The sequence below is a fragment of the Schistocerca cancellata genome, chromosome 9 (assembly GCF_023864275.1).
Source record: "Schistocerca cancellata isolate TAMUIC-IGC-003103 chromosome 9, iqSchCanc2.1, whole genome shotgun sequence".
NCBI lineage: Eukaryota > Metazoa > Arthropoda > Insecta > Orthoptera > Acrididae > Schistocerca > Schistocerca cancellata.
In genome coordinates, this window is record NC_064634.1 from 173,681,706 (window position 1) to 173,707,891 (window position 26,186).

Sequence of the window (26,186 nt, forward strand, 5' to 3'; positions counted from 1 at the left end):
TCGAAACAAACAGAATGTTCTCTGAATTAATCTTCAGCATCAAAGAATGAGAGAGTAAAACGAAGACTTTTCAGAAGACACAAGGAAGAGAAGCCAAAGAAAGATAGTAATTTTCTGTTAGCCACTTCTGCAAGTAACAGACCAAAGATACAATTTATATGTACACAGACTGTTCTGAAAGTGGCCAACTTCTATAAATAAATCTTTATTCAGATACAATTGTTTGTCACTAGTCACCTTCAAAGTAGTCCCCTTCAATTTCTACACGTCTCCCAAAGCTACTGCTACTACTGCTGAAAGCATCACTGATAATCCTTGCTTGGTATTGTACTCAGCTGTTTTGTCGAATTCTGCATAATGTCTTCCCTATTCTGAAATCTAGTCTCTTTCAGTTTAGGGAAGTGACTCAGTGTTAGATCTGGCAAATAAGGAGGCCAAAAAACCACAGCCATGTTGTGTTTGACCAAAAAACTCCAAATTAATTGAGGACAGTGAGCTGGTGCATTATTGTGGTGAAAGTTCCAACTGCCCACTGTCCACAAGTCCAGCTGTTTGCAAATCGCTGCTTCACAAAGGCAATGAAAAACCTTTTGGTAGTATTCCTCATTGACATTAGTGCCTTCTGGGGCATACACATGATGGATCATGGCATTGTAATAAAAAAGGATGGTCAGCATGACTTGCTTATTGCTCAGGATCTGCCCTGCCCTTTTGGGTCTCAGGGATGATGGGTGCTTCCTTTGCAATGACTGGAACTTTGCTTCTGGGTCATACCCATAAACCCAAGACTCATCCATCACTAGTGATCACTGTGTTAAGAAAGTTTGGATTACTGTTCACAGTATTGCTTCTGCTTAGTTGTTAGCAATTTTGGCATACATTTTGATGAGGTACTCCTAAGGTCCAAATGTTCCATTAAAATGGAATGAATGGATCCAACACTACGTTAACCCTGTCTGTAAGTTCTCCAATCAAGATTAGTTTATCCTGCATCACCAGTGTCCCTAAATGTTCCATAACCTTATTTGCATATGCTGAGGGCTCACGTGAAAATGCTTCACCAATTAGCATCCATCTTTGAAGTGGTTGTACCACTCCCTTATCTGTACGGGACCCATTGCTTGATCCCGAAACACTTGCCAAATCTTGTGGGTTGTTTCAACTTGTGAAACACCAAGCTAAAAACAAAATTTGATGCAATAACATAGGTCTACTTTTTCTGTCATTTTGCTCACAACACAAAATCTGACAAATACCACTTACATGTGTTCACTTGTCAATGGCTAGCTGGCAACTGGGTGTCTCCACAGTCATGAAAAGAAGGTGGGGGGGGGGGGGGGGGGGAGAATCGGGCATGGGCACTATGTATGCCTACAAACAGAGCATGCATGTCCTGATACCATTGTTTGTTTAACAATAAAAAATAAAGTCAGATACTTTTTGAACAGCCCCTGTATTCCATCGATCTAGACCAGGGGTAGTCAACCTCTTTTACTTGCTGCCCACTTTTGTATCTGTTAGTAGCCAAATTTTCTAACCACCCACTAGTTCCACAGTACTGGTGATTTACAATGTATGGAAGTAATTTACTTTATAAAATTTATTATTATTAATATCATTAAATTCATACCTTATGTCAAAATTTTATGGAAACCTAATGAAAATATTTTTGGTAGTCTCTACTGCCTGCTACCCAGCATGAAAAGTGGGACACTCACTAGTGGGTTGTAGGGATCAGGTTGACTACTACTGATCTAGACTTAAATAGTCCTTTGAACATTATTTGAAATGAATAAAAGTGAAAAATAATTAGATAGAGATTAAATAAATATTTGGTAGTAACTTTCACAACAGGAAAAGAAATGAAGAAAAATATCTGAAATTGATAGGAGGGGGACTAAAATTATCTCTGACTTGGTGGTTAATTTAATCTTTGCTTGAAGCTAGCAAAAGTTATATGACAAAAGGAGTAAGTTTTGCAGTTAGTGTACATGTATTGATTAACTGTAAGTAAAATAAGCTTTGCCATTTTTAGGTTTGCCCAAGTATTTAACATTTTCATCCCAGAGAATTTATCGTGAGTGTTAGTAACGATTAGATTATTTGTTCAAGTAAGTGGTATTTAGAGGTCTAACTGCAGTTACATAATGTGAAACTAAACTGTAAAGAACCATGTATCAATTAATGTGACATTTTGCATGTTATCATTGAATTACTAGTCATGGTAAAGAATCTACACTTCTCTGATACGGTAACTGAATTAAATTTCAGTAAAACATAATGTACAAGTTGAAAAAATTATAATATTGTTAACTTATCATATGGTAGGTACATATGAGTTAAAACACTAAGATATATTAATTTCTCAGAATCATTTTGCTGAATAACTGGAGCTATTTGAATAATTTACTTTATGCATTAACTGAACACGTAATCGTGGGTGTCACCATATGAAAAAAGTTGTATTGTTTGTTCATACTTCAATTTATACAGATTGAAATTCTTGATCTAATTTTAGAAATTTAAACACACACACATATGCAACATCTTAATATCTGGGACTTTGTGCGTGTATGTCAATCAGATGCAAAATTACATAAAGTTGCAAGTACTTAAGCAATTAAATTGTGTACTGGAAAGGAGTAATATAGGTTCGATACTAGCATCTACTCACTCAATGGCACCTACTCCCCACTTGCATGCGCAGCCACTGATTACTTGCAGCCGTACACCAGTCCTTAATATACACAGGAATGTTGTGGTACTGAAGTCAACACAGTACATTAAGTGTTGACTGTGGCCAGGATTAGTTTTAGACCTATTTCACAAAGTGCTAGCGCAGTCTGCACATTAACTATTACTTTGTGGGACAGTGCAAAGAGTTTAGACCACTGCTATAATTCATGAAAGAAGCACACCGGCACCTAGATTGTTAACATTGCCAGGAGTATTCTTGGAGACATATTACATGTACATCTTTAATTCATATTATGCTGCAGCAGTACAAGGTACGCCACCGCCGCGTTGTAGACTTTCGTAAACAGCTTACTGTCTGCCACTTCCAGCCACTTTTCTTCACATAGATGCACGGCGTTGTACCTCAACAGCAATGAGATGTCATGCAGGTGGACGGTAACTTGAATTACCAAATGACTAACATGCCACATTGGCTGCTACCTCTGCTATTTCATTCCCCTTAATACCCATGTACCCTGGCACACATCAGAAAGACACCTTATTCCCCTGCCTTTGTAGGTGGAGGAGGGCATTCTGGATTGCTTTATTTACAGGGGTACAAGTGTTGTAGAGAGTGAAGGCACTCAGGAAGACTGATCAGATGAGGAAACTAGCACTCAAAACACCTCACCTGTTGCACTGCCAAAAAAATGACATAATTCCGCATCCAAGACATTGAAGTCTTGAGGCACTTGGATCTTTTGGCAACAATCAGGGGAAACAATAGAGCACCCAACACAAACCCCTGTTTAGACTCCTTCTGCAAGTACAGCAACATAGTTGTGGTTAGGAGTTAAAATATCATAAAAATAATGTATTAGAAACAGAAGCAAAAGTGCAGCCTCTCCTGTACTGCACTAAACCTAGAATTACTCTGGGCCCTGCAGCAACAAGGGTGGCAGGCAGTTAAAACCCTGGATTTGAGGTTCTACTTGCTCCACACAACGAATTACAGCACATGCTTCATGCGGATCCCAAACGGCCTTGATGGTTGTGGACAATTAGGGAAAAGGCATTCTATATCTGAACAAGCCACAGATGGTATGCTGGTGAATTGGGAGCAATGAGGGACTTACATGCCTGACACCATGCTGATTTGCCACAAGATGGTGCGTGGCGGTTCTCCAAACTCAGTGCAGAGACTGCATATGGGGCTAGTCCCGTAAACACTCATGGCTAGCATGATCCCCTCATGATGGATAGTGTCAATGATCAGGTAAGAAGGCCTCGCTGATCCACACACTGCATGAAAGACCTAGAAAACTGGGGCAGACACACCCTGCCCACTCCCCAAGACCTATGGCAAAGGCACTAAGATGTTCAGGACCTTCTGGGCTCTTCCCTTCAGATATGGTAACCATGACAGACTGGGATACAAAACGAGGCCCAGAAACCTCAGAGTATTTAATAGAGTATGAATGAAAGAGGAAGCTGTCTGGCATAGTATAGCACAAAGTGTAGTTTAATTGTTGCTGATACTTTGATCAAAAATCTTGAAAGAAGACTGTACTTGTGGAAGATATATGGGAACACTGGAAAGTTTGAAGCAATAAGAAAGATTTCAAAATCAGGTTTTAAACTAAGATGCTTCCAAGGGGGAGGAGGGGGAGGAGGGGGAGGAGGGGGAGGAGGGGGAGGAGGGGGAGGAGGGGGAGGAGGGGGAGGAGGGGGAGGAGGGGGAGGAGGGGGAGGAGGGGGAGGAGGGGGAGGAGGGGGAGGAGGGGGAGGAGGGGGAGGAGGGGGAGGAGGGGGAGGAGGGGGAGGAGGGGGAGGAGGGGGAGGAGGGGGAGGAGGGGGAGGAGGGGGAGGAGGGGGAGGAGGAAGCGTGTGACCTCTGATCAGACTTCACTGTCGCTCTTGAAGTGTTTTCCACTTAAGTGTTCCTTTAGCTTGGGGAAAGAGGTGATAATCGCTGGGGGCTAAGTCCAGGAGAAGTAGCACTACTCCCTCCATCAGTCGTCCTCTCCGGCGATTCTGGACTGCTCGCTGGAGTTTGGTCAATGGTTCACAATATCTGTGAGTTTATTGTCATCCCAGGTTGCATGAAATCGATGAGGAGTACCCCCTTCTGATCCCAGAACACAGTCCCCACAACCCTTTCTGCCAACTGTGTTTGTTTGAAATTTTTTGGGGACGGTGAACTGGAGTGACACCACTGATGAGATTGTTGTTTTGTTTTGGGGGTGTGATGAAACACTGACATTTCATCTCCTGTGACAATGGAGACCAACAACTTCTCTTTGTTGCCTTCCCCTGGGCACTGTTGAAGAAACTTGCGAGCACAGTCAAGGCATTACTCCTTGTGTCCATCAGTCAGCATCCGGGGAACCCAGCAAGCACAAACTGTGAGATAACCCAACGTTTCTGTTAAAGTTCTTTCATTTGTGCAGTGGGGAGCTTCAGGAACGCATTCAGCAAATTCACGGAGAGTGACCATCTGACCTTTGAGCAGCTCACTGTTGATCTTCTGAACAATCACATCCAAAACCGGCGATCTTCCACTACTTCCTTCATCGGGAACTTCCGTGCCACCCTCAGCGAAAGCAATGCACCATTTGCAGACGTGCTGAACAGACATGCAATCTTCACCACAAACTTCAATCAGTTGCCGATGAATCTCCACAGGCTATAACTTCCTTGCATGGAGAAACCAGAATACTGCTCGAACCTCACACTTGGCAGGAGCAGCGATCAACACTTATATCTCTGACGGCTGCCAAGCCAACACTGAGTGACGTAGTGAACCGCGGATGAGCGGGCTCGAGAGTGGGGGAACCACTGCGCATGGCACTGTTGTCGGATTTAACCTAACAGCTTTCCTAGAGGCTGTAGCTCATTGGGAACCTTACTTTTGGTAAAACCCTCTTAGGATTCTGCCTGATGAGTGGTTAAACATAAGCTGATGGAGGGGGGTTATGGGACTAAACAGGGAGGTCATTACTCCTACGATTCAAAAGTTACTTGCATAAGACAGGGGGTCCACTAAAAGTGGGCAGATCCCATCAGAGGAATCAAACTATAATGCAATGAAGTTAAAACACACACGGGAAAAAAGAGCCAAATCTATAAACTGGAAAAACAGAGGGATAATAGATCAATCTTGGGTCCCAGACCTAGGAGAAACAAAGAGGTCCCAGGCACAACCATCCTGCCCCTGCACCAGGAGTAAAGCAAAACCTTACAACTGAAAATAAAAACCACTTTCAGTAGAAAACTAAGAACCAGTTCAACCATCTGCGAGTCGTCTGCTAGTATTAAAGACAAGGAAGACTATACTAAGTAGTCAGAGCCAAAAGAACAAGACATTCCACCAATATATGGGACACTATCAAGTCTGGCTCCACAGACACATTGTGGGGGGTGGCTCATTATGCAACATAAAACAATGGATGAGTGTATGGTAACAGATGAATAGACAGCATAAGACAGTGGACCCCTTCCAAGAGGAGAGAAAGGAAGAGTGCCAAATGAAAGTAGTCCCCTTGCTTGTGTGGGGTATAGTATTGAAAGCAATAGTGCACCAGATGTCATTCCACTTTTGCACAAAGAGATTTGATGTGTATCTGCATATCTGCACCTGGCATCATGAAATGGAATGGGGTAAGTGTCTGCCCCTCTAGCCAAATGGTCAGCAAGTTCATTCCCTAGGGTGCCAACATGACTTGGAGCCCAGAGGGTGACAACAGAGCAGGTGGCACGGCCAAATGCAGAGATAAGGTTAAGGATAGCAGAGTACAAACACTGATGACAGTAGCATCAGTCTATGCAATCCGCTCATTGAGTCGGTACATATTAAAACACTGTGAAGGGAGGCCTCAGTAACAAAATGGAGGGCCCTGTTAATGGCTAGCAACTCTGCTGTGAACACACTACATGATCCCAGCAGTAAATGGTGTTCCATGCAGTAGGAGATATAACAGTGTATCCCGCCTTATCTGTCATTTTAGAACACCAGTACAGAAGATGGTAGCACACTGCAGCTCTTCGAAGATGGAATGTACAAGATGCCAGAATATCAAAGGGGCAACAGAAACCTTAGGACCCTGGAATAAGTCAGTCCTTATCGGTGGTCGAGGCACCATCCAAGGAGGGGTTTGGGAGGAGATACACGGGGCACTTTCCAATTAATGGAGATGGAGATCACAACAGTAAAGTGAGACACATTCCAACTGGCAATCCCACCCAAGGGTGGGTAATGAGAGGGAGACATCTTTCGTTTGCAAACAGGACAGCGTACACGGGATGGTCAGGGACTTGTCGAATGACAACTGTGTAAGAAACCAAGAGTTGGGTGTAGTATTTATAGAAGGGAGAATCCCTACTTCTGCAATAGGGATGTTGACGGGACTTGTGCGAAAGGCACCAACAGCCAGATGCACCCCATAATGATGAACAGAGGCCACCAGAAGCCCTCAAGGGATGACTCAGTTCTGATGGAAAGCACGGAACTCACGAAGGGTCGGTGAGGGTATCCAAATGGAGATGAATGGGCTGGAGCCAATCACGCCTCTGGGTCACCATGGGAGATAGCACCTCCAGGGGCACTATGGGGCTAATGGACTGATTAATGAATATTTCTTGATTGACGAAAACATCTATCAATACATGAACCAAGGTTAAATTAGTTCACAATCAAGATATTTATAATAATTTGTCAGTTACATTATATATAACCGCTGAAGTATGTAGTTGTGATCCATTTTCTACTGTATTGTGTGTTACCTTTTAGCTACAGTTGTGTCATACTGTTATAGCTGCAAATGCATTAAAATTAAACTTCCTTAATTATTTATTAATTACTTAATTAATTATGAAATAGGAAGCACTGGAGTCTAAAATGATTAAATTTATGTCATCTGAGCAGCACTTCTATAATAGGACAATAAGCTTGGCAAATAATACCCAGTATGCCTTATGAGCTTGGGACCTTCACAATTTTGTGTCGTGAGCCTTCAGCAACTGTTTTATCTCTGAGCCAGTGGTCTTTACCTGGTTTTACTTGTTTGCTATTAAGATGATGATTCTTTTCACTTACAAGGGCTGTCCAGAAAGTAAGTTCTGTTGCCAGCTGCTGCACAAAGTGTATGTGTGTCACCTGGTCAGTAGGTGTCTGGCAGTAACTGTCAAAACGACGTTGACACTATCACTCAAAATATCACTGCCCGTGAATTACATGGTGTAATCTGTTTTCTGTGTGTGAGAAACAATAAAACTGTAGATATTCACAGTGAACTATGAACAGTCTATGAAGGGAATGTTATGAGCAATAGTGCTTAAAGAAAATGGTGCTGTTTGTTTTGGGAATGCTGGAGGAATGTCAATGATAAAAAAAGAAGTGAACAGCCATCTGTTCTGACAAATGAATTTGTTCCAAGGATTAACAACAGAACCTGAGGAAATTAATGGTTCACAACTACAGAATTATCAGCCAACTTCACTCAGGCATCAATGATAGTGTTGCAGGAACTTGTGACAGGTAAGCTTTAGAACAAATTTTGAAAGTGATGGGTCGCAAGAGCTTCTGACATATTTACACAACAAAGAGATTAGGTAATGCATTAATGTTTCTGATGTGATACAATCCAGAAGAAGACAAATTCCTCAATCACATTTTGATGGGAGACAAAAATACACATTGCATACTTCAATATGGAGTGATATCATGCTAGCTTGATATGTAAGCCTTTAACACGCTGTCAAACATTTTCTATCCCACCCCAACTTCTTTTTAACAAGTAGGGAGTATTCATTGTTTTTATGGAAGAAGACATTACAATAAAACTCCAAAATTTACAGAGAAACTCTGAACAAGCTCAGAAGATCCATCGAGAACAAAAGAGGTGGGGCGTCAAATTCTGGAATCATAAAAACACTAGGTCACATACTGCTGCATGCAAACAAATGTTGCTTAACATAACAGTTCCAATTGGGAATCAGTTTGATCATGCTCTTCACAGCTCTGATTTGTAACCCAGTGATTTTCACACATTTCCAAAGATGAAAAGAATGGCTAGGGTCAGGGCATTATGAAAATGGTAAGTTAAAAGACAGTGTCAAAACATGGCTAAGGATCACAGGCAGCGGAATCGTATGAGGGCACTGAAAAGCTTGTTCCTAAACAAAACAAGTGCTTTAACATAAAGCTCAATTGTTAGAGAAACAACTTATAGTAGTAGCTTAAAGTTGTATAAAATAAAAAAATTCTTGATACTTCTTTTTATACACAAGTTAACGGAAGTTACTTCCTGAATAGCCCTTGACATTGATGCACATTTCTATATTTATCAGTAATTTACACATGCCCGTGTGTTAAAACAAATTTTATCAGCTGTTGTGATCTTTCAGCCTACAGGAGCTTGTGTATTGAGATCTCTATTAAATTCATTGTGAAGTCTAATTCCTGTATGCAGTAAATGTCCAAAAAAAGGAGTACAACTTTTCACTGGCCTTCAATGTCTCTGTGTGACAAAACGCCACTAGTACTACTCCTAGCGTAGCTTAAGACAAAGAAATTCATTAAAGTGGAAATTCAGTTACAGTTAATTACAAAAGTACAGAAAACTGCTCCTTACCTGTTGGCAGAGGCTTACTGATTTGCGAAGTTGGATTTAATGGCAAACCTTCTGTTGGCGTAAGTGGTTGTGGAACTGTATATGGAGCAGGGATGTCTGTCACTTTATTCGACACATTGGGAAAACTTGGGCCAGCAGAAGAAGATGATGATGCTGGTGGGGAGATAAATCCTGTAATGTTAAATATGGAATATAACTGAGGTGGCATAGACAAACCGGTGAGACACAATTAATAATCACAGAGTAAGCATAAAATATACATTTTTCATGAATATTAAAATACACTAATAAAAAGTTTACATCTGTTTCTTTATTAATAAAACATTTTTATTACTTTTGTTACATTTTCAACATCTTCCATGCATTTCAAACCGTATTTTCAGAATATTTAAAAAAGATTCTTAATACTATTTATTTGAATACTTCTGTGTTCCAAGTGCCGTAACTGTGATTTCTTGCTCTGATGTGAGTGGTATATTGTAGTTTACAACTGCAACAATGATAAATATGGCAACATGCTGCACACTTATATGATTGTTGGTAACATTTGGACAAAAACTTTTTTTTTCTACTTCATTTATATACTTAACACTACATACATTGACTCAAACTCCCTACACAGAAATTCTTTGCTGGCGTCGTTTTCAAGTAAATATGATATTAGTTTGCATTTGAAGTTAATTTTACTATTAATGACATTCTTCACTACAATGAGTAAGTGGTCAAAGATTGTTTCCATGTTTTGCTCTAAGACAGAGTGAATGACTGTTGAAAACAGAATTCATAAGGTAATAAATGTACTGTGAGAGTGTTGTTAGCATGTCCAAATCTGTAGAGAGCCATCTACATGAGGTTCTTGAATGTGCACCAGAGGGTCCTTATTACACGCTTCAATGCAACAGTATTTTTAAATTCTCAGCTCCAAAAAGTCCAATTTATATTAATTTATATAATATAACTTAACAATAGGTATATATAAAACCACTATAATTAATTACAAGTAATTACAATGCTGCCACAACAACTAATTGCTTACACAAATACTAACATTTTTACAAATTATGTGTTATTACAATACAGGCATTCAAATTACATTGTTTAGAGGTCAAATTATACATAATCAAGACACTTTCAGATCAATTTTTAGGGTACAATACACGTTAATCATTGAATGGGCTTGCTACAACCAACCAAATGAAATGCCAAAATGAATTTTACTTTGTCGGCAATGAACAATTTGAAGTGGACCGGCATTATTTCTACATCCAGGATCTTGAACAAGAAATCATCCAGGAATTACATCATCCCCTCTACAACCATATGTTCAAGACTTTGGAGCAAATTGTCTCAGACTGCTGTATCACCATCGCACACACGAGTTTTTGTGTGTGTGTGTGTGGGGGGGGGGGGGGGGGGGGGGGTGCGCGCGCGGGTTGGAAAATAAAACACAGTCCAATACAATGTGGCACACAGTGATCTGTATGCCAAAAATTGGAGGGTCCTCTTGCCAGAGCATGAAACCATGCATCATACGGTTGTGGCCTATGTGAGGACGGAAGAGGAGGACCTTGTCCTGTTGATGTGGTTGGGAGGAGGTACACCATGGCCAAATTGTGATTTTACTAAACACAGCTTATTGTTGGTCACTTCCAGCTACTCATTTCCCACCGGTACAGGACTCTGGCGCTCAACAGTGAAGTCATAGCGCACAGGGGGATGGCATACTGAAACACCTCAGTATCAAGACACATCTCCTTGGCTGCTAGATCTGCCCTTTTATTCCCTGCAATTCCCATGTGTCCTGGTACCCACCAGAAAGACACCCCCATCCCTAGTGATTGTAGTTGGAGGAGGGCATTCTGGATAGCCTGGACTACTTTATCTGCTGTGTACAAAAGTTGCAGTGAGTGAAGGGCATTCAGAGAATCTAAACAGGCAAGAAATTTTGCACAGGAAGAACATTTCATCTGCTGCAGTGCCTGCAAGACCGGATATACTTCTGCATCAAAGACAGTAAAGGCTTGAGGCAGTTGGAACTTGAGGACACAATCTGGGAAAACAGAGCAACCACAAAATACCCCCGTTTCAACCCACCTGTAAAAAAAAGCTACATAGTTGTGGTGCTCATATAAAATATCAGAAAACATTGGATTGAAAACTGGAGCAGGAGTGCAATCTCTACTGTACCACACCAAATCTAAAGTCACTCTGGGCCTCTCCCAGTAACCAGAACGGCAGACAATTAAAACCCTGGATTTGGGGTCGCACTTGCTCAACACCGAGTGACTCCGGCAGACATTGCATGCAGATTCCAAACAGCATTGTTGCTCATGGACAGCTGGAGAAAAGGAATCCCAATGGTGGATGAGCAACAGTATGGCGTGCAGCTGAAGTCAGATCTGTGGGAAACTTACATGCCTGATGCACCATGACGAGCTGCCACCAGATGGTGAGTGGCGGTTCCCCGGCCTTAGCACAGAGGCTGGGTGTGGGACTGGTCCTACAAGCACCCGTGGTCAACAGAATCCCCTTGTTGTGGACAGATGGTCAATGATCTACAAATAAGAAGGCCTCACCGAACCATACACCACGCACTCATTCTCCAGCCACGAACGCATGAGGGGACTCACCCTGTTCGTTCCCCAAGACCTGTGTCTAAGGCACTTTATGACGTTCAGTGCCTTCAGGGTTCTGCCTTTCAGGTCCCTCAGGTGTGGCAAACATGATAATTTCAGGTCAAAAATGAGGCTCAGAAACCTCATTGGTTCCCTACACTGTAGGGTGTTGTCCCTCATATGCAAGTATATTAAAGATACAACGAGAATGATTAAAATCAACACAAGTTGCAACTGACGGCTTGCTGTTGCTGCACTGGAGGAGGAACAGAAAACAGCAAAATCGTCCACAAATAAAGAGAACTGTACAGGACTCATCTCTGTAGATGTGATACTGTTTATGGCTATGGCAAAGAGGATAACACTTATGAGGCTGCCCTGAGGGACACCACTCTCCTGCTCAAAATGACCCAAAAGCAAGTAACCTACTTGGATCCTAAAAAAACCACTGGGACAGGGAAGACCGTATGAAAAAGGGGAGGTGGCCATGAAAATCCCATTGATGCAGTTGTGCAAGAATACAGTGTCTTCAAGTAGTATTGTATGCCTCACTGATATCAAAGAATATACCAATATAGTGGTGATTCTGTAGGAAAGACTGATGGACAGTTGCTTCTAATAGGGCCAGGCTGTCAACAGTGGACTGAAATCTCTGGAATACACACTGAGATCAACTAAGGAGATGCCTGGCCTCTAACAACTAGATAGATGACTGCAAACCATTCGCTCCAGGGTCTTTCCTACACATCTCATTAAGGTGATACTCTTATAAATACTGGGACTGTGCCATCCTTTCGTGGTTTCAGGAGAGGAATCGAAAGGTCTCTCTCCACAAGTTGTGGAAGTTACCTGTACGCAATGTAAGATTCAAACATTGGAGGAGGATTTCCTTTGATGCTACTGGCAAATGTCTAAGCATGCAGCACCATATTCAGCCATGACCAGCTGCAGTATCACAAGACTCGACAGGGCTGATTCTAGCTTCCACATGGTGAAAGGGTAGTTGTAAGTCTCAGAGTTGTTGTATCTGAAATCCTATTTCCCCTCTCTACAGACACACAGTAGCAAAGAAATGCTAGATCCTGGCTGGCGTTGGCAGCGGTAGTTTGTGCAAAATTCTCTGCCAGCATCTGAGGAATGTCTCTGGGAGCTCTTTGGAGACGTCTCTGTTTCAGCACTGCTGCTATTAATAAACAATCACGTTTACCAGAAATCCTTCTAATGGTTACCCATACCTTCGTAGAACAACTGGAATGGGTGATGGAGTCCAGGAATGCTTGCCATGACCTTTTCCTGCTCTCCTTAATTATGTGTTGGCCCTTGTGACTTTAAAGACTATGAGGCTGTCTACTGTATGGCTCACTTAAATTGTCAAAGAGCCACATGCCTGTCCTGGTTGGCTGAACGGCACTCACCCGTCCACCAAGGTACAGGTCGCCTCTTAGGATGGCCCGAGGACTTTGGGATGGACAAGTCAGCGGCATGATGCATCACTTGATGATGTGGTTCACCCATTCGTGCATGCAGTTGCAATGTTTGAATACAGCCAGCTGGCTGAACAGCATCCAGTTAGCCCTGATGACCATCTACAATGGTGACTTCACTTCAGGTAATGCCCCACCCAACAGGTGAACGCCGAGTGGTAAGTGTCACTGGAATGAAGATCGTCAATGACCTCCCACTGAAAAGAATCTGTGAAGGTGGGAGAGCAGAAAGAGAGGTCAATGGCTGAGAATGATGCAGTAGCAGTGCAGAAATGTGTGTGAGCACCTATAGCGAGGATGCACAGCTCGTGAGACGTCACGAAGCTCTCCAAAACCTGACCTTGAGGGCAAGTAGAGGTCTAGTCCTGGAAAACAGGATGGGCATTTAAGTTTCCCAATAGAAGAAATAGTCATGGTATCACAAGACTTCTGAGAACCTCAGAGTCTATTGTGTCTGGTGGAGGTAGATACAGTGAGCAAACAGTGACACCCATGAATTTCAACAGCAACTGCTTGCAGCTTAATAGCCAGGGGAGACCAGTGGAGTGATGCGCATTATTGACAAACACAGAAACCCCTTCCCCTTAGCTCTCTCCCCAGTCAGGTCATCCTTTTGGTGAATGGTATAGCCCTGTAGCACAGGATTGTCACTGGCTTTAAAATGTGTTTCTTGTAAACTTAGGCACAGGGGGCATTCCACACTAGCTGTTTCAGCTCCTCTACATGGGTCCTGAACTCATTAACATTCCACTGTAAAATAGGCACCATCCATCACAGGGGTTCCACTTCCACAGTCTTTCCACTGGGGAGGGGAGCCCATAATTGGTGGGGGCTCAGCCTTGGTGCGAGATGATTGCCCGTCTGACAGCAAGCTCCATTAGCTCTACCAAAGAGTCAAGAGAGATGTCATATAATATGACAGCAACATTGTCAGACTGCTTACTTCCTGGCTCTGTCATGGGGGAGGGGGGGACGGGGACGCTTGGCCTTTGACTTTTTTGTCCTCAGTAAGCTTTGGAGCCACAACCAGGACAGCGGTAGTTGCAGCACTGGACAGTGGAGCAAATTGAACCTTAGGGGGAACAGGGAGCTCTGCAACATTAGCAACTACAAACTTTTCTGATTTTTTTGGGAAGGAAGCGTAGGCTGTAGAGAATCCACAGTGGCACAAGTATGCTGACAAATGCAGGTCTAGTGCTAATACTAGCTACCTCCGTTTGTGTAGCAGCACCAGTTTTCTGTACTGGTGTTTTAACAACTGACACAAAGGTGGTAACAACAGCTGGGGGCTGCATGGTCTTATAAATCATACTGGCATCACCATAGGGGATCCATCATGTGGTTTTTATTTCCTGTATCTCCCATTCTTCAAGGAAGACGTGGCAGTCCCTACTCCAGACAGGGGGAGCTCCAGAGCAATTCAAACACTTTGAAAGAGATGGACATCGGACTCCTCCATGGACAGGCTTTCCAGATTTGCTGCAAGTGGTTTCTCCCTTACATCCAAGTGTGGTATGCCCATATCGCTGGCATTCAAAACAGCACATGGGATTGGGGACATCATCCGCACAGTTAAGCGAAGAAAACCTGCCTTAATATATTCTGGGACTTCTAATAGCACAAAAGTGAGGATGAACGAGTCAGATTTAATCAGATTGCCTTCCATTCTTTTCATTATATTCTGCACCTCTACAATGCCTCCTTGCGTCCATTCAACTTCCAGGCCTTTTTTCGGGATTTCCACCAAGTCTCTGCAGGTCACAACACCTTTACTGTAGTTTAATTTGGCACGGAGCTCAGTCTCAATGGCATATTCCCCAGAGTTTTGGCCTTCTGTGGGTTTCTTACTTGTCAGGAATTTGATGTTTCCACCAACAGTGCCACATTTCGTAACCGCTTTACTGATTTTAAAGTACCTGCGCTCCCCTCTAAACCATTTTGCATGTAAAAAGGTGACACCATTGCAAACCCCCCCCCCCTCTACTGTTATACCAATAAAAACACACTATGGCCGCAGTAGAGAACTGGCTACAAGAGCACTCTTATTTGACTGGGTGCTAGTACCTACCAGTGGGCCACCCATTCCGCTGGGAGATGGGAGAAAAGATTTCGAAGGATCCATCTCGGTCCCAAGGGCCGCTAGGAAAAGTCCACCTAGCCAGAGCCCCACATGCCTAGGCAAGCCTTGTACAACTGAGGTGTGGCAGGTTGCCCAGAGGTTGCCCTCTAACGACCGTTCCACCTCAACAGCTATGCGATCTTTGATACTGAAGGTTTTTTTATTGAGGTTTTTACCATCCTTGTGACCTGCAACATACTGTTGAAAACATCTGAGGTTTGTCACCTTAAGAGAACCCATTGATATTTTGGCAAGGGGGAGACTTATCGTTTCAACACCCAAGTCAAGTACAGGTGCTGGAGAGAGAAGAAGAAGAAGAAGAAGAAGAAGAAGAAGAAAAAAAGAAAAGAAAAATGTCAACACATGTCCATGACCATGAAGTAATGCATTGGGATAGCAAATGCAATCAAATTTTGAACTGTCAGCAACTATTCCAGCACTTCATCACTGATAAATATGCCAAAACTGAGATGATAAGATTGCTGTTTATTACCCATAATGAACTATGATTGTATTTGGATAAACATATCCATTTAAGAGGTGCAATAACGACCACAGATAAAGTTGACAATGTGGAAACACTTATCTTGTTATCAAAATTCATCAGATGCCCAAGTCATATGCATAAATATGCACAGGACACAGTGACATGTGTCAGAAAACATGGTTTATTTATAACACGAATATGCAGTTCTTTTAGGTGTGAACTCAAAGAATAAAAACAATGTGCATCCACGAACATTATTGTCAGAGGTTCCTTTTGTCCAAGAACAAATAAAATTTGTTGGAGCCATCATCAAAAATTGGATATTCAGTGCTGCCATTTGTTAGATGTAAAGAACGAGTGGCAAAAGCAAAAAGTGGTACACTCACACAGCTTGATTTGGCTTCAGGAAAAAAATCAGACCAACTCATATACATGATGCCATCAATGCAGAATTTCTTAATCCAGAAGAAGACCCGCAACACACTATACAAGACTTATGAAATAGTAGTTCATGATGAATGTGGTGCCTTAAAGAGAGATTTGCCATGCATGTAAGACAAGTTGCCATAATGTCACCCTGAGACAATTCTTAAATGATTCCCAAACTGGCCAAGACAGCTACCCAAAATACAAACGCCGATTGATGTAACAGTTTGGATGCATGTCAAAGAGCAAGAAGTGAGGCCAGGAAGAAATGGAAATCGACAATCAATGGGTAGTTGTGTACAATCTGCTTCAATACAGAATGTAACAGAAACAGAAATGTCAAATGGCATAGTTGCACAAAATATAAAATACACCTGCAAGAGTGTGAACAAGTGTACCAATGTGGCCACCTCTATAGGGACCAGGTATGATCCCCACAATGAAATAGTACAGCAAAACTTCTTGAAAGAATGAAACTGTGTGCTGTCCCAGGACTAAGAGGAACGAAGCCATGAAGGACATCAACGAATAACAAATTGCAGAGAAAAAATACCCCACTCAATATGGTGGTCAATAATTTCGAATGAACTTAGCAAGCAGTGTACCCAGTGCATGATGGATATGAAGAATTCTGACAAAGCACACATCCAATCAGAGATTCCACAATTATTGCTTGGGATTGAGACCAATTTATTTTAATTGCCTTTCAAAGTAACCAACTGCTGGTCTTGTCATCTGGAAATTGGAGTGTTTCATTTATTCTACTCCAAACACAAACTGAGCTTCACAACTGCTTTTACTCCATAGAGAAAGAGTGAATGTGCATGTTTTTTTGGGGGGGGGGGGGAGGAAAGGGGGGGAGGGGAGAGGGATGCTGACATATTTTCTGCTGAGAGGATTTATTTATTATAATCTTAATATTGACTCATTCCACATCATAGTGAGTTGTTACAATTATGATCTGCACAACATTTAAATAACTAATGCACCTTTGAAGGCTGTATTTTCACATCTTGGTACACCAAAGGGGGTTATTAACAATAACAAGGCTAATTTCAAGCTGTTAATCATACTTTAATTAGTAAGATTTGCAGAAGAATGGTCTCCCGTAAAGAATTAGTCCAAAATTTATCAAATCAACAGGTCCATAAATGCTGATGTGTAAGAGCATGGAAACAGCATGCGAACATTCGGCCTCTAGCATTGTAATTGCATTCCCATGTCAGTTAAATCTCCCCCCCCCCCCCCCCCCCCCCCCCCCCCATCTGCTGTGAATACAGCTGGCCATACTAAGATGCAGCTTATCTATACCATGTTCGCCTCAGATTGCCACCAGTGTATAGACCAGTAGAGTATACGTACATGTCATTTTATGAATGAAGTTATTTAAAGTAACTGAACTCCGGCTATGAGTATTGATCACCTGCTCACCCCTATGAGCCTACATCTTAGCATCACTCATCCAGGACCAGATCTTTTATAAAATGTCAGCAGTGGGATTCTTCAGTTCCCTTGCTCATCACTGTTCCTGAAGAGAGAAGAAAACCTAGTCTTCCACTGGGTGTAGCAGTGATTGGTATTATTCGCAGGAATCTGTGTGTGGCATCTGTAACTGGAACGAGTGCAAGACTGATGCAGACACCATTCTTCCATCAGACCACGTCTCTCTGATAATGCAGTGGAGTGAGTTGCAGCGCTAAAGGTAGGACTGCTGCAGATACTGGCTTTGCTTGGTGTGCATGCTAACTGCTATGCTGGCAAATTTTTTTAACAACTAGAGTAACTGAATAATCAGTCAGAATGGGTACACAGTAAGGTGTGGATCTGCTGACTTGTTTTACTGCAATTACACTCAGAAATTCAACAATTAAAAGCAGATGAGATCGTGGGCCAAGTAAATAACACCTCTGGATATAGCCGATGAAAGTACAATAGACTCAGCAACAGTTAAGAACTTTCCCTTGATCCCTACAGTTCCAGTCTTTTGTGGCAGATCAGATGAGGATGGTTCAAATGGCTCTGAGCACTATGGAACTTAACATCTGAGATCATCAGTCCCCTAGAACTTAGAACTACTTAAACCTAACTAACCTAAGGACATCACACACATCCATGCCCGAGGCAGGATTCGAACCTGCGACCGTAGCGGTTGCACGGTTCCAGACTGTTGCGTCTAGAACCGCTCGGCCACCCCGGCCGGCCAGATGAGGTTGCTAACGTGTTTTTTAGTAAACTGTAGAATGTAGCAAGTGACTTAGACAAAGTAACTGTGGCAAAACTGAAACAAGGATGATGCACTTTATTTTGTCATGTGTGTACCATGTGCAGTTGTGCAGTGGATATCATGAGGAATGTGCAGTATATCTCGTTTGCAAAGAGGACGGTGTATACAGGATGGTCAGCAAATTGTTGAATGGTGATTGTGTATTGTGTAAGCAATCAGGAGTTTGCTCCGTTGTATTTGTAGAGTGGTGTGGGGGTCCCCACTTCTGTGAGGAGGCTGTTGACAGGACTCGTGCAAAAGGCACCAGCAGCCAGATGGACTCCCATAATGACGAACAGGGACAAGTAGTTTCTGAATGGAAGGAGTCTCTGAGCAATAAACCTGACAGCCATAATCTAGTCTGGACAAAACCAGAGTGAGGTACAGATGGAGAAGAGTAGCACAGTCTGCACCCCAAGATGTGCGGGCCAGTGGGCAGAGAGCATTAAGCTTCCGCATGCACGTAGTCTTGAGGTGGCAAACACTGAGCAGACACATCAGCTTTTTATCAAAAAGAAAGCCCAATAAATGGACCTCCGCTACAAAATCTAGGCACTGGTCACCTAAATAAAGTTCTGGATCAGGTTGTAGTGCAAAAATGCGTAACCCGCATTTTGGATGGAGAAAACTGAAGCCATAGGAAACGGCACACGCATAGGCCCGTCAGGTGGCACCTTGGAACTGGTGCTCAGCAGATACTACTGAGTGGGAGCTGCACCAGATGCAAAAACTGTCGACATACATTGCCAGAGGTTATAAGCCCAACAGAGATGCCAACTTGAACCCGGAAGAACCAGATGGATAAAAACTTGTGAATAAAAATCTGAAGGTGGCCACAAAATCCCCAGTCATGGGGGTAACTAAAATGTGATGACACCAAACTGTGTTGTATGCCCCATGTAGGTCAAAGAAGACTGCAATAAGGTGTCAGCAGTTAGTAAATGCCCACGGTGTCAGCAGTTAGTAAATGCCCACGGTGTCAGCAGTTAGTAAATGCCCACGGTGTCAGCAGTTAGTAAATGCCCACGGTGTCAGCAGTTAGTAAATGCCCACGGTGTCAGCAGTTAGTAAATGCCCACTGGATTGCTGTTTCCAATATGAGTAAATGGTCAGTTGCAGATTGTCCTTCCCTGTAGCTACACTGATAGGGGGCAAAAGGCTCCAAGATCTGATCCATCAGTTATATCCAGAGCTGCTATTTACTTGGCCCACGATCTCGTACATTGTGCATCTGCTTTTAATTGCTGAAGATTTGAGTACCCAACATAATCAGAAACTAACTATCCTCTCAAGCAGTTTACAAAGTATGTTGGTCAGGCTAATCAGGCAGTAGCTATCAAGCAACATTGAATTCTTCCCAGGCTTAAGGATGAGGATCAGTGTGCCACCTCACTATTGCAAGGGCAAGATACCTGTGAGCCAGATGCAGTTGAAGACCCTGAGTAGATGTTGCCTTCGGATAATGTCCAAGCATTGGATCATATGGTTGTGGGTGGGATCCAGACCTGGGGCCATGTCATGGGAGGAGGTAAGAGCCTGCACAAATTCCCATTCAGTGAAGGGTTCATTATGGGCTTCAGCTTGGTGGGGGTTGAAACAGAGGAGGGTTCTTCAACCCATCATTTCTACCAGAGAAAGGTAGCAGGATAGGAAGAAGTCGCTGATGCAGTCGCAAAGTGTGTCACAATAAGCAATGGATCAGTTCACACAGCACCCTGTAGGATAAGACTCTTGACAGCTGATTGTCACTGGTGCTCCAGAAGGCTATGGAGCTTGGACCAAACCTAGGATGAAGATGCGTAGTCTTTTTACTCTGCTCAGTCAGCCTTAGGGAAGGAGATGCTTAAAAACTATAAGGTTGGTCTGTGAAGGGTGTTGTTTAAATCATTGTAGTACCTGTCAATGGCCATGGATTGCGACTGCAATGTCCTTGTTCCACCATGGTACTGGTTGACAACGTGGGGGACTTGTGGATATGGGGTAACAGTGCCAATAGCATGAAGAATTGTGTCCGACATCTTGAACAACCGCATCAATGCAATCAGAGAGAGAGAGAGAGAGAGAGAGAGAGAGAGAGAGAGAGAGAGAGAGAGAGAGAGAGATAGAGAAGTTAAATCTCACAGCAGATGTATATAAAGGTCCATTGGCTCTGCGGAATGCCCAATGTGGGGGCCTGTCTGCTTGGTATTGGCAGGAGAACGATAGAATCACCGGGAAGTGATCACTGTCACAAGGGTCATTACGGGGTGACCAATGTAGGGAAGCAACGAGAGCAAGGAAGGACATCGTGAGATCAATAGCAGAAATGGTGCCATGAGTAGCACTGAAATCGGTAGGAGAACCGTCATTTAGAGCACACAAATCTAAGTCTGTAATAAGTTTGCCAGTTACAAGATCCCTACCCATCAGGGGTAGTGGGCACTAAAGTTCCCAAGGAGGAGATACCGGGGTGGGAGTTGCTGTATTAAGGTAGGCAGGTCAACATAAGGAAGTGGCCAACCTGGAGGGAGATAGGCATTGCACATGGTGATTGCATAGATTGTTCACACTCATGCCACTATTGCTTCCAGGTTGGCATGACATCGGTGCAAACCGATGTGCAGACCCCTCAAGATGCTATTCCAGGGCCTGCACAGTTCTGATAATATGCACAATAACTATGAAAAAATTGGGTGTGGTCACCACGAAAGCACGTTTTGTGAAGAGCAAGACAGAATGCAGAAAAATAAGAAACATGGTGTTGTATTTCCAGTAGAGGACGATAATATGTGTTGCATTTCCACTGGATAGGCATGCAACAAGAGTCCGTGTTAGACATAAAGAAGTCGAGGGGAGGTCATGTCACATCATCGGTGGTCGTCACTGAGTAGGATGTCCGCCTCTGTAGCACAGCGATACTGTTACCGCCTACCACGCAAGGGGGCCCGGGTTCGATTCCCGGCAGGGGACTGGGTGCTGTGTGTCCATCATCACGTCCATCATCACTTTCATCATCTCTAACATGCAATTCGCCGAAGTGGCGTCAACTACAAAGACTTGCAATACGTCAATCGAATGCCAAAGGGATATCCCAGCCAATAAATGCCACACGATCATTGCTTTCAACTGAGTACGATGGCATGCCATCCATAAATAAGATGTCAGACTCAGGTTGGAGGGGAGCCCCATCAATGGTGGATGCCAAAGAAGGGGGTCACTTCTTCGGCCAGTGACAGGGAGCAGCACCTGGAGAGGAGGGCGTGGGATCCACAGGCTTCTACCTAGAAAGCCAGAATAAAAGTGCTTGTATCAGTGCGGTCTTTCTGACCCTTCTGCAGTCATCAAACAAAGTGAACGCCACGTCACTCCAGATTAGCCGGAGATCCTCATCAGTTTGCACGACAAGGTCTCGATGAAAAATCTCTTCCTCAACTATATTCCAGGAATGGTGAGGGGTAACAGACACTGGGAAAATGCCAAGACAATCACAAGCACAAAGAGCTGTTGATTTGGCATCAGGAGCAGCTTTCATCAACAGAGAGCCCGACCGCATCTTACTGAGACACTCCACTTCGGTGACCTTGTCCTCTATAGTCTCCACAAAAAACAACGGATTTATGGCAGTGAATGTGTTCCCATCCATACTATTACTGACTAGGTAGGGGGAAAGTGTTTCATTCCAAGACGGTGAGTCTGGGTCCCCTGACAGGGTAGGAAAGAATCATACAAAGCAGAAGCATTCCATGATCCACTACCACTTGAAGAGACAGCTGTTTGAGAATGGCCAGATTTTTGCGGCTTGATACGCTTCATGTGGCACACATCCATCCCAATACCAAACACTCCGATCAGGGGCTCTCCCCATTGGTGCCACCCAGCCACAGCAACGGCTGCCTGGCATAGCAGCCATTGCCAGGAGCTCCGATGCTACAGGATGACAAGCAACCACTCCTTGGCATACATGGGGAGGCAACACATCAGATATCAGTAGCATGATCCTTGTATTGCCAGGATACTCAGCCAGATGGACACATAACAGCCCCACAATGCAGACTGGCTACATGTGCTGGTGACCTAGCAATGGGGGGGGGGGGGGGGGGGGGGGACTACGGCAGGGAAAGGAGAGGGGAAGAATGAATGGGGAAGAGAGGAATCCACACCAACAGCGTAGTCACCAGGGAAGGCATTCTTCCCCAAATGGCTCACACTAAAAACATAAAATTTAGAAGTGGGGGTCAAACTCCAAGGGGGGATCAAAATGCCAAAAAGGATGAAAGAGAGCAGTCAAGAGAAACAAAATTGCAAGGAATATAGGAAACTATGTGGATAGCCAATTCAGAACAATCAGAGAGAGGAATGAGGTAGTAGTAGGGAAGGAGTGAGGGGCACGGTGAAGGAAATGCACCGACGGAAGGAGGAATGGGCTGTAATAGCTCGTGGCCATAAGTGTGCCATGCATGAACTCGTGAAATAACTATGAGCCCCCAGGGAAAGGGGGGGGGGGGGCAGTCAATAGAGGGGCTATAATTTCTTTGATGTGGAGGCATTTCGTTAAGGAAGAAAGTTAGTGGCAGCCAACTGTGCTGTTAAAGGGTTAAATAGCAGTTGGGTGCACAATTATGGAAAAGTTGTGATTAACTTTGTGATATGACAAGATGAACATGCAGCTGAAATGCAAGTGATAAGAAGCAAAGAAGTGCTACGAAGGTATATTGGGATTATATTTCCTCACAGCTAACCAAACTCAGATCAATGTAGGAGAAAGTGAAATCCAGTTTGGTCACAACAATTACAGCTGCTATGGGAACTCTGAAGGTCAGACTCAAAGGAATGTTGTTAGTGCAGCAGAGGTAATGCGCAAACCGCGTAACAATACACTGTTCCGAGTCATTGTACCGGGTGATCAAAAAGTCAGTATAAATTTGAAAACTTAATAAACCATGGAATAATGTAGATAGAGAGGTATAAATTGACACACATGCTTGGAATGACATGGGGTTTTATTAGGAAAAAAAAATGTATTGCTAGACGTGTGAAAGATCTCTTTCACGGGTCGTTTGGTAGTGATCGTGTGCTCAGCTGCCACTTTCATCATGCTTGGCCTCCCAAATCACCAGACCTCAGTCCGTGCGATTATTGGCTTTGGGGTTACCTGAAGTTGTAAGTGTATCGTGATCGACTGACATCTCTAGGGATGCTGAAAGACAACATCCGACGCCAATGCCTCACCGTAACTCCGGACATGCTTTACAGTGCTGTTCACAACATTATTCGTTGACTACACCTATTGTTGAGGAATGATGGTGGACATATTGAGTATTTCCTGTAAAGAACATCATCTTTGCTTTGTCTTACTTTGTTATGCTGATTATTGCTATTCTGATCAGATGAAGTGCCACTGTCGGACATTTTTTGAATGTTTGTATTTTTTTTTTGGTTCTAATAAAACCCCATGTCATTCCAAGCATGTGCGTCAATTTGTACCTCTCTATCTACATTATTCTGTGATTTATTGAGTTTTCAAATTTATACTGATTTTTTGATCACCCGGTACATTTGACTGAACGTGAGAGCAATGGAAAGGACTGTATGAAGTCCTCTAAATCATCTCCCCAGGTACATTATAAGTCCAATTGCCGTTTCGCTCTGCTCTAGTGCATGAGAACCATGTAAACCGTATTTCAACTACTAGAGATCAAAAATGAGCTCTGTATACCCATTTTAAACTCGCCAGCAAGTTCTGTGATGTCATCTCCATGTGCCTGTAGACTCTACTCTTTAGTCTCTGCTGCAGCCCCCTCATCATCCGAGTCTGCTGTCGGCTAGAAGTGGACTCTACTCACTTAGAAAGGAGATCAAGTAAGTCAGTTCCTATGTATACCTATGGACTCATCGTATTCCCACTACATATGCAACCGACTTGAAAGAAATTTTCACCATTAAACTGGAAATTACTACTCATTTATTTCACACAGTTATGATTTCAGCTTTACAGCCATTCTCAAGAGCAAATTCAAATGTCACAAAACATTCGGCCTGCCTAAATTACAGAAGCAAGTTATATACCAACATAATGACTGATCAGTTTGCAATGAATATTGTTCTGTTTTATACATACATATAAATAAAACTTTTTTGAAGTCTGTCAAATTTATTTTCGTATTTAATAGTTATTCAGAAAATGTCTAACAATTATGTTGACATATACATACTTTTGAGTTGTTACAGAGACTGTAACTACAGTACCAGAAGCACAATATGCAGATGAAGTGCAATCTCAAAATGGTGATCAATTATTAAAATAAATTGCAAAACTGAATGATAAGCTACACAACTAGCTGATAGCGCATACACAAGTTGCCACGACTAAATGAATACGGAAATAGCACTTTTTTGTTGCAGAAAAATAACAGTGACATTGCTCTGTGTCCAGTTTTTGTTTCGACACAGCATGTCTATTTTCTCATGGTGGAGGAGGAAAACAGAAATATGAAACTTTGTATATTTTTTGTCTGCAGTACAGACTGTAGCACGAAATTTATTCCATACATCACTCCTCCTCTAATGGAGCATGTTTGCAACTGTTTACTTTGCATGAATTAAATTTTGTCTTACACCTTCCACAGTCTCACAAAATACAGCTTCTTTAAAAGCCACCTGATTCTGACAATCTGTCATTTCACCTCATCAGTGCTACTCCAGAACAGGATGATGTTTGGTTTGTGGGGTACTCAACTGTGCAGTCATCAGCGCCCGTACAAATTCTCAACCTTTGCTCAGTCCAATCTCGCTGGGAATCGAGCCCGGGACCCCGTGCTCGGGAAGCCAGAATGCGTCTGCGAGACCATGAGCTGTGGACTGTAGAGCAGGAGCAAGATCTAGCCTTACACTCCCACACTGCCAGTCCCACTAACTTGAATCTTCTAAAACCTAGTAATTTATTAGATTAGATTCAGTTTTCATTCCACAGACCAAAAAGTGAGATGATTCTTGTGGGTATGGAACAAATCAGAAAATCTAACAAAGATGCAAAACATCTGAATATAACAACATTGCCCTGATCACTTACCAGGAGATTGTCAAAATAGGTGAATACACTAAACTGGAACTGCTTATATTTACAGAATAATACAATGTCAGAATGAAACATAGTTATACACTTTTAATAAATTTATCACACACAAAATGCCTAATCTTGACTTGTGACCAAGTACTGTAAAAACTGAAATCTAACAGACATTTTTGCTTAAGCTGGCCTAACAGTTCCTGTTCAGATATTTCTCTATAGAGTAGGAGGAGTTGCATTCTCACTGCAAATACAGAGTTGTTTAGGCAGTTTGGCAATTCTGTGTGTGGTATACCCTTCCCAACTGAATTTATTATCCAGTTGTAATTCCAGAAATTTGTCACTGTCAATCTTTTCGATTTGCATGTCTTCATACATTATACACACGGTGGAAAGATCTTACAAGCTCTGCACTGCATATAGTGGGTCTTTTCAAAGT

General features: G+C 42.9%; 1 protein-coding gene across 2 annotated transcripts in view; it reads right to left on the reverse strand.

The window, feature by feature from the left end:
- The window catches only part of LOC126100452 (vacuolar protein sorting-associated protein VTA1 homolog), a 75,345-nt gene that overhangs the window by 42,250 nt on the left and 6,909 nt on the right, over nucleotides 1–26,186 (reverse strand). For both annotated transcript variants that reach the window (XM_049911057.1, XM_049911058.1), the window contains exon 4: nucleotides 9,309–9,479. In XM_049911057.1, coding sequence (XP_049767014.1) covers nucleotides 9,309–9,479 — 171 coding nt within the window. The remainder of the gene's footprint in view (nucleotides 1–9,308; nucleotides 9,480–26,186) is intronic.